The sequence below is a fragment of the Oncorhynchus gorbuscha genome, linkage group LG24 (assembly GCF_021184085.1).
Source record: "Oncorhynchus gorbuscha isolate QuinsamMale2020 ecotype Even-year linkage group LG24, OgorEven_v1.0, whole genome shotgun sequence".
NCBI classification, from domain to species: Eukaryota; Metazoa; Chordata; class Actinopteri; order Salmoniformes; family Salmonidae; genus Oncorhynchus; species Oncorhynchus gorbuscha.
The window spans coordinates 15,887,193-15,896,733 of record NC_060196.1 but is presented as its reverse complement, the minus strand read 5'-3'; the positions used below and the strand labels follow the sequence as shown (position 1 = coordinate 15,896,733).

General features: G+C 41.6%; 1 protein-coding gene across 2 annotated transcripts; it reads right to left on the bottom strand.

Annotated features, from left to right (window-relative positions):
• Nucleotides 1-3,069: 3,069 nt before the first annotated feature.
• Nucleotides 3,070-8,170, bottom strand: LOC124012874. 2 transcript variants are annotated; one of them, XR_006834787.1, is made up of 5 exons: nt 7,522-8,170; nt 5,785-6,105; nt 5,116-5,436; nt 4,580-4,870; nt 3,070-3,128 (listed from the first exon to the last, which is right to left on the bottom strand). XR_006834787.1 is itself a non-coding variant. In XM_046326883.1 (4 exons), exons 1-3 carry the CDS (start codon nt 7,868-7,870, stop codon nt 5,135-5,137), a joined length of 972 nt encoding a protein of 323 aa, XP_046182839.1. In that variant the 5' UTR covers nt 7,871-8,170; the 3' UTR covers nt 3,635-4,870; nt 5,116-5,134. The 2 variants fall into 2 exon arrangements, 1 of the variants encoding a protein (XP_046182839.1); XM_046326883.1 differs by lacking the exon at nt 3,070-3,128 and having other exon boundaries at nt 3,635-4,870.
• Nucleotides 8,171-9,541: the final 1,371 nt, after the last annotated feature.

Sequence of the window (9,541 nt, the reverse complement as noted above, 5' to 3'; positions counted from 1 at the left end):
AGCTATTACGTCATTACCATTTTCACATTTGATCTAATATAGATGGTATAGATTTATTATAGCTATAGAAATGTTTTTTTTTCTTCTCAATGATCGACAGTAGTATTGAACTTTGGCACCAGTTAATCCACTGCAACTCTTCTGCTCCCTCTCAGCTGTCAGCCTCAGCCCAGCAGCACTTCTGTCTGTGGTGAGTTAATGATGCCCCTCTGCTGGAGACTACTGCACCAGTCTGTCCTTCTGGTGGGTCTGGAACAGCCCAGTGTCCCTCTAATCCCACTCAAAGTCCTTCCTCTCGATTGGATCCTCAGCCTTGCACTTGACAGAGCTTCAAAATTCTTATACTGTCTTGACTCTGGCAGCCATTTTGAATACAATTAATTAATCAGCTTAGAGGTATTTATAAAAGGTTCTGTTATGTTTTCTATGAGCTTGCAGGAGACTTATAGAGGGTTTATTTCATGGCTGTAAATACCTATTGTTCCTGCGTACACTAGCCTTTATGTCTGTGTCGCAATATCAGTAATAGTTTGAAATGTATTCTGTGTCACCTCTTTTTAGATGACTTTGTCTGGCTGTGTGTGTGTGTGTGTGTGTGTGTGTGTGTGTGTGTGTGTGTGTGTGTGTGTGTGTGTGTGTGTGTGTGTGTGTGTGTGTGTGTGTGTGCCACTGCTTGCATGTGTGTATGTTTTAATTGTGGATCCCTAGACATGTCTCAATGTGGTTAAGCTTTGGCTGCTTTTTTGGAAAATCTGTGCAAAATTTTGGGACTTTGCAGGATCTCCACACAATATGGGGAAACGGAAACCAGACTGTTGGCCCCTTATGTAGAACCGACCAATGAGGGGTCTGCCAAAATGGCTGCCTATATGATTGATTGGTCCAGCACTAATCCTCTCCCTTCTGTTTAGCCTGCAGGAATCTTTATGGGCTCATTACTAAAGCACTCTTGTAATGAAGCCACCAAATCCTCTTTTCATTCAATTGTTCACACATTAAAACATTTAAAAATGAAAAAGAAGAACTTCAGGGTAGTTATAGTATACACGAAAACGTCACGACAAAAGTAAACATTAACATTGCAGAATAGTTTAATACACACGCTATTTGGTAATTGTTGGTAGGTGGGATACATTGTGAGTGGTACACAGTGGTGTGTAGACAGTGAGCCCCAGTAATGAGCTGTGTTGCGGTAGGAACAACACAGACCCAGGGGAGGATGAGGGGGCTCTGTGTGTGGAACAGGAACACACACTGGCTTCAGGACATTTACAGGAGGATCTAGAGCTGTGACTCACACTGATACCATCCTATTCTCTGTTGCTCTTCTATTCTGGTAGATACGTTGTGCTATAAAATCTGTGGTTGTTATAAAGATTTAGCATGGCCCAGTTAAGGATAGCTGTCAATTGACTGGGAACAGTGGTTATCTCTTCATTCTGGATTGGATTTGGTTGTCTAATTCTACATTCAGCCTTTTTGCTTACAAGAAAATAAACAGTCATTAACTTTATGGTTTATAAAAAATCTTGCCGATACCGACAACTACTCAAAAGGAGAGAGAGCCTCCCTACCACTGAGGAAGTACAGCTCCCGCTCAGCCCAGTCAAAACTGTTCGCTGCTCTGGCCCCCCCAATGGTGGAACAAACTCCCTCACGACGCCAGGACAGCGGAGTCAATCACCACCTTCCGGAGACACCTGAAACCTCACCTCTTTAAGGAATACCTAGGATAGGATAAGTAATCCCTCTCACCCCCCCTTTAAGATTTAGATGCACTATTGTAAAGTGACTGTTCCACTGGATGTCATAAGGTGAATGCACCAATTTGTAAGTCGCTCTGGATAAGAGCGTCTGCTAAATGACTTAAATGTAAATGTAATGACTTAAATGGATCCGGGTTGGCTCGACGCAAGAAGTTAAAGAGTTACCATCTCCAGAATTAAACTCTACAAGTCTTTACCTATCACATCCATAAAACAGTCAACGTATTAATCATAACCTTGTATCACATCACCATTCTAATCAGTCTTAACCTCCTGCATCTGCAAAAAACCCAGCCTTACTTAAGATTCAGTACTACACAAATTTGTTTAATTATTTATTTACTAGCTAACTAAATGATAACACAGGATAAAAATACACACTTAATACATTAGAAAAAGATCCCTAGCGGACTGAAACAATATTACAGCTTTTTACAAAAGACATTGAGAGGGCGAGTGAGAGAGAGAGAAATTTATTGTTGATACATTTTAGGAACTACAGTCACAGTAATCATATACTTTGCACATGAACCGCCGCCTGTTTGGAGTAAGAAATCATGAATGTATTTACGCTTTAAAGGCCTTCTTTCGCCGTGTATCTCTGTCGGAACCAGGCCTTCTTAGGAAGGGTGTTGTGCCTTTCCACGGCATGCTTGTAAAGCTCTGATTGTCCAATAGTAGTGATTGTCCAGGATGTGACGTTATCGTCTCTACCTCGTGTTGAGATTTTCAGAGTTCGAACCACTTTGGTCAGGAGCTGCAGCTCGTCTCCTTTCTGGTCTAAATGTTAATTTCTTTACCAATGCTTTTATCCTCTCTGGTCAAAAGGGATGGTTCGGTCAGGCTGACACGCTCTCTGACCTCACTCGGGCGTGGCTACTTACTGTGCAAAGTTTATAGGAGACAAATGATCTCTTATGGCTCCTAAAATCACATTCCTATCTTAACTTCTTGCGTCGCGCAAACCCGTATCCAGGAGCGTAATCATAGCCTCAAGCTCATTACCATAACGCAACGTTAACTATTCATGAAAATCGCAAATGAAATGAAAGAAATATATTGACTCACAAGCTTAGCCTTTGGTTAACAACACTGTCATCTCAGATTTTCAAAATATCATTTTCAACCATAGCTACACAAGCATTTGTGTAAGAGTATTGATAGCTAGCATAGCATTAAGCCTAGCATTCAGCAGGCAACATTTTCACAAAAACAAGAAAAGCATTCAAATAAAATAATTTACCTTTGAAGAACTTCGGATGTTTTCAATGAGGAGACTCTCAGTTAGATAGCAAATGTTCATTTTTTCCAAAAAGATTATTGGTGTAGGAGAAATCGCTCCGTTTTGTTCATCACGTTTGGCTAAGAAAAAACCCAGAAAATTCAGTCATTACAACGGCAAACTTTTTTCCAAATCAACTCCATAATATCGACAGAAACATGGCAAACCCTGTTTAGAATTAATCCTCAAGGTGTTTTCACATATCTATTCGATGATAAATCATTTGTGGCAGTTGGGTTTCTCCTCGGAAGCAAACAGAAAAATACACGCAGCTGGAGATTACGCAATAATTGCGATGGAGGACACCAAGCGACCAACTGGTATATGTAGTGTAAAATGATCAATCTTCCAATGATATGCCTACAAATACGTCACAATGCTGTCGACACTATGGGGAAACGCAGAAAGTCTAAGCTCATTCGTGACCCATACACAGCCATATAAGGACTCATTGAAACACAGCGCCTTCAAAATCTGGGGGTACTTCCTGTTTGAAATTTCATCTTGTTTTCGCCTGTAGCATCAGTTCTGTGGCACTCACAGACAATATCTTTGCAGATTTGGAAACGTCAGAGTGGTTTCTTTCCAAAGCTGTCAATTATATGCATAGTCGAGCATCTTTTCATGACAAAATATCGTGCTTAAAACGGGAACGTTTTTTTATCCAAAAATTTAAAGAGCGCCCCCTATATCAAAGAAGTTAACAAAAATAATTTCACAATCGTTCATATTTCATACACAACATTAAGGATGGAGACTTCGTACATGTGGTGTATATACTTTCAAGTTACAGTATTTCCTTTATAGCTTTTTTAATTACATAAAAAAATAACAACCCGTATGACATTATTATTCTTTAGATCGCCTCTGACCATTCCCCCCATGTTCTATGTTAAAAATATTGTTCCAGTATTCACTTTAGAACGAGTTAGAGTTTTGGCGGGAGACAAAGCACATTCCTTTGTGTATTTGTAGAGGGAGACCCTGGATCTCCTCTCCTGTAATTTACAACGGGGCGTGAGGTGTCAACCCCCCCACCAACTCCCGCCTCCCCCTCTCTGTGGCTGAGAGAGGGTCTGGTTGAAATCATCTGTTTCCAAGCTAATCTGACCTATTTGGATCCTCACAGAACAGTCATCACAGTAGTTTGGTAAAGAGTGGAGAACATAAGACTCTCTAGAGGGAAGATAAAGGCAGGACAAACCTACATGAAAACATTCATCCACAAGCTTAAACCTGCCCATGAGATCAGCAGGTTTGGAGAGTCGGTTGCAATCATTTTGAAAATAAATGGTAAAAGTGTTTCAGGAAGTGGATGTGGTGCCATGATTTAACTCATTTGCTTGTTTACATGCTACTAATCCCGGTTTTCAGACAAATGTTCTGACCTAAATAACAACAATAATATTACATTTTTATCAATCACATTTCTTGCAAAGTAAGGTACAGCACTATGAAAAATACACATTTAAAATGACGGTAAAGACATACACACAGCATGTAACATTGACACAGTGGTATGGTTGCCTACCTATAGCATCATGACGACTTGAAACATGTAGGACCAATGCTGTTATTGGCCCCTCACCGGTGACCAATCCGGCATGGCTAAGTCTACCAGGGGCCCAAGCCCCCTCCGGCGTAGCTCTCAGGGTCATTGAGACACACAAGCCTCTAAACCACGCCAAGGTCACAGCTTTGAGAGAGGAGTGATTGAATCCAGTCCCGTCTGAACAAAAGGTAAGATTCTGACATCTGAGTACAAAACAGACTCTTCTGGTAAACAGACGCCTCCGGTGCCAGATACCAGTGTATCCCCAACCTGTAAAGCACATAAACAAATAGAAACAGAAGCCTGTAAATCAATAAGATCCACCCATTTGCAAACTGTGCTTGTTCTTGTGTATTCTGTATTTTCAGAAGCCAACAACAAGTGACCAATTCCATCCTAAATGTGTATGTGTGTGTGTGTTCACCGATACAGAAGATGCACAGAAAACAAAGTAGCATTATATGCACGCACATGTATACACAGTGCATGCACACATCCATACACATAGACCTTACCATTCTATGAAATTTCACTTCAGTATAATGTTGGGCTTCTTCTCTTTGCTTGCAGGCTGCATTGAAATAAAGGAGTTGGTTTTGAGTCAGCAGGGTTGGAAGCCTCACAGCTGTAGGTGTCAACATTTCTTTTGTTTAACTCCAGAGGGAGAGAGATATTGGCTAGAAGATCAGGGCTGCTGGTCTGGTTGAGTATCTCCCCTCCTCTGTACCAGGACAAGATCACCTCTCTCCCGTTCTTCACAGTGCACACCAAGGAACAGCTCACTTTTTCAAACGGACTGTCCACTGAGTGACTGATGTGAGGAGCAGACACTGAGGCTGGGATAGCAGAATGATTTAGCAGTGACTCAATGACAAACAGAGATTTAAACTAATGTGTTTCCAGTAAAACTAAGATGTCATAAAGACCTGAACATATATGAAGACGTGGGCTACTTCTTTTTCAAACATGTGGCAGACGCAGGTGGCAGACTCACAGTAAAGTTTACAGTGTAAATGTTGTGAATTTCCTGGGATTTTTGAGATCAGCCATGGTACATGTTATAGTTTAAAAACAAGTAACTAAATACAAAAGGTATTTCTTGATCTTCATTGAAACAACTCTGGGTAACAGACTAAGTGGGAGAATCGAAAAAAGGGAAGTAAAACAAGAAGCCAGACACGCACCATAGACAGTTAGATTTGTAATCTGAGATGAACTCTGTGTATTGATGAAAAGTATTTTATAAAGTCCAGAGTCGCTGATGCTGAGGTTTCTGATGGTGAGAGATCCAGTCTGAGTATCCAGCTTCAGTCTGTCTTTGAACTTCCTACTGTGGTCCGTTGTAATCATACCAGCATTCAGCATAGCTATGTTATCAAATACATCTGAATGATTCAATAGGAAAGACCATGCTATAACAATGCCGCTAGGTAGGTAAGTAAGTCCAGTCGGGACAGTTACTTTCATTCCCTGTTTTCCCGACACATTTACAGCATCAATCAGATCTGAAAGGAAGAAAGAAAACATTGGCTAAGGGTAGTAGCTTCATCAATACAAGACATTAACAGGACTAAATCCTGTAGGCGAACCCAGATCCAAGCCAAGCACATGATAGACTGCATGCAGTGACCTACGTACATTTTTGTTTACTTGTCTTTGTATAATAATCATTATTTTTGAATCCATTGAGTTGTCATTCACATTTCTAACACGTGAACACTAAATAAGACGTTTTTACCTTTATTTAACCCAGAGTTGCCAACTCCCACGCATTGGCCTTGAGACATGCATTTCACCCTCTTCTTACACATTCACGGCCTCATGCACACACACCTCATGCACAGACACCTCATGCACAGACACCTCATGCACACACACCTCATGCAGGGCTGCCAACCTTTAAAAAAAGCTTTGAGTGATGTTTGCTATGTGCATTTCATTTCCCCTGGTACAATCCCTAGACGGGGGACTCTGGGTCCCTTCCCAGGGAGATATTACTGTTTTAAAGCAAATTTACTGTAATCCTAGTTATTCTGACATGGCTTAGGCCTATGATCAGGGTGGAATATTAGGTATATTCAGGATGCTTTTAACGTTAAATCAAAATTAGACAACTTTGTTACTTTGAGATTTGGGGGGGGGGTGAAATGTAAAGTTTGCTAATATTTGTGAGGTGGGATTGACATTTTATTCAGACAGTACTGAAATGAGATGGGGAGAGAGGCCAATGGGAGGAACAGTGGGAAGGTTGGATGCAGGCATTGATCTCTGTTCTCAGGTGGAAAGTTATTGGTTGATGGCAGTGGGTAACCAAATAATAGATTGCAGTCTGTTTGTCCATAGACTGCTTTCAAGGTAAGGACACAAACATTGTATATTTTGTCATTTGGGTGAACTATTTCAAATGGGGCTGGAAGAAAATCATGCTTGCTCTCCAGGAGCACCCCTCTCCCCCGATCTGTTTCCCAAGTGCCGGGTGTTTGAAAATGTTCTTGTTCTAAAAATGTATTTCACAAAATCACCCAACCGTCAAGAAAAATCTAATGAATATCAACATTCAGGTGGTTTATGTTTACTAGTTGAAGATCCTTGACATCATCTTACTCTACACAGACAAAATATAATGTGTATATGAGTTGAGTCCCCCTACCATCGCTGCCTATTAATCTCCGCACAATACTAAAATGTTAAAATTATATTTAATTCCTGGAGCATTTAATAGCCTCATACAAGTGTCACGTTCTGACCTTAGTTCCTTTGTTTTGTCTTTGTTTTAGTATGGTCAGGGCGTGAGTTGGGGTGGGCAGTCTATGTTTGTTTTTCTATGTTGGTTTCTGTGTTCAGGACTGTTCGTTTGTCGTGTATTGTTTTTGTTTCAGTATTCATTCTTTATTCTTTATTAAGTTACAATGAATACTTACCACGCTGCGCATTGGTCCTCCGATCCTTCTCGCTACTCCTCCTCAGAAGAGGAGGACGAGATCCGTTACAGAAACACCCACCAACCAAGGACCAAGCAGCATGGTATCGGACAGCAGCGATCTCCGGACTCCTGGACATGGGAGGAGATACTTGACAGCAAGGGACCCTGGGCACAGGCAGAGCTGGAGGCAGCGAAAGCTGAGCGGCGGCGATATGAAGAGGCAGCACTGCAGCACGACAGGCACGAGAGGCAGTCCCCCAAACAATGTTTTTGGGGGCACACGGGTGTAATGTATGTTGATATTGTCGTGGTTTTATATTGTCGTCGTTTCTCCGCCTCCTCTTCATGCAGATCACAGGGGTTGGGGTCTGTTCCCGAGGGAGCCGTGTATATCTTCTGCTTTGGGCTAGTCAGAGTCGGGAAAGAAGAAAAATGATTCTGACAGTCCTTGAGTGAGTAATCGCAGTCCTGATGTCTAGAAGTTATTTTCGGTCATAAGAGATGGTAGTGGCAACATTATGTACAACATTTGTTTAAAAAATAAGTTAGAAACAACGAAGATAAATTAACAAAAAACACAATCGGTTGGGGGAACGTAAAATGTCTGCCTTCTTCTCCGGTGCCATTGTACAGGGAGACATTTGATCTTTCAGAGTTGCTAAAGAGTAGCTCACGTTATACAATGGCTCCCTCTAGTGTCTGATACAGTTGAGGAGGACAGACTACCAAAGCACATTGAAGACATGTCACAGAAGACATGTAGGAGATTTCCCTAGGTATAGAGAGTTTGCTTCTGTAAAAGAGAAGATACAGTATAGAGTGCGGAATAGAGAGCATAAATATACAGAAATCAAATTGTGGATATTCAAAGCACATCAAGTGTATTAATGCTATAGATTGTGGTTATGTTGTTGCAGACAGTGCTCCTCAATGTTGAGATTGATTATCGGGTTACTGACAGGTTTGGCAACTGTAGGTATCATTATCCTCTTCCTTTTTCTCCAGAGGGTAGAGACAAATTGGTGTGTTTGTGACTATGTGTGTTGTCTTCCCTCTCCTCTGTACCAGGCCAGGGTAACATCTTTTCAGTTCTCCACAGAACACACCACTGAACAGCTTTCAATACTGATGGACTAACAGCTGACCTGGGCTCCTAATGTAGGGAGCTGGGACTCCAACTGCAAAACAAGAGGAGAAAGAGACATAAACAGTCCCCTTGATGTCTTCCACATTTTGTTGTATTATGGTCTGAATATAAAATGGGTTACATTTTTGATTTTGTGTCACTAGCCTACACACAATAACCCAATGTCAAAATGGAATTATGTTTTTAGAAATGTTTACAAATTAATTCGAAAAGATAAGCTGAAATGTCTTGAGTATTGAGTGTTGAGGGTCAGCGAAGTGGAGATGTTGTTTCATACCTTCACCACCTGAGGGCGTCCCGTCAGGAAGTCCAGGACCCAATTGCACAGGGTGGCGTTGAGACTGAGGGCCTCCAGCTTAATGATGAGCTTGGAGGGTACTATGGTGTTGAATGCTGAGCTGTGGTCAATGAACAGCATTCTTACATAGATATTCCTCTTGTCCAGATGGGATAGGGCAGTGTGCAGTGTGATGGCGATTGCATCGTCTGTGGACCTGTTGGGGCGGTATGCAAACTGAGGTGAGTCTAGGGTGGCAGACTGGCATAGAGAGCAATTGCATATGTCCGTAAACACACCAGCCAGCTGGTCTGCACATGCTCTGAGGACACGGCTAGGGATGCTGTCTGGGCCAGCAGCCGTGCGAGGGTTAACGCGTTTAACCTCTTTAGGCTAGATGGGATGGTACCATCCCACCTGACCAACATCCAGTGAAAGTCCAGGGCGCCAAATTCAAACTACAGAATTGTAAATATTTAACATTCTTGAAAATACACATGAAATATGTCAAAAAAGTGTAACTTTTTGTTAATCCAGCCGTGGTGTCAGATTTCAAAAAGGCTTTATGGCAAAAGTAAAACATTTTATTATCTG

Excerpts from the sequence above, each read along its gene's own strand:
- LOC124012874 (XM_046326883.1), bottom strand. The coding sequence starts at position 7,870 with ATGAAGAGGAGGCGGAGAAACGACGACAATATAAAACCACGACAATAT. Across the intron at positions 6,106-7,521 it reads GAGGACCAATGCGCAGCGTG|ATCTGATTGATGCTGTAAAT; the intron begins GTAAGTATTCAT and ends TCTTCCTTTCAG. Across the intron at positions 5,437-5,784 it reads TACAAATCTAACTGTCTATG|CCTCAGTGTCTGCTCCTCAC; the intron begins GTGCGTGTCTGG and ends CTGCTATCCCAG.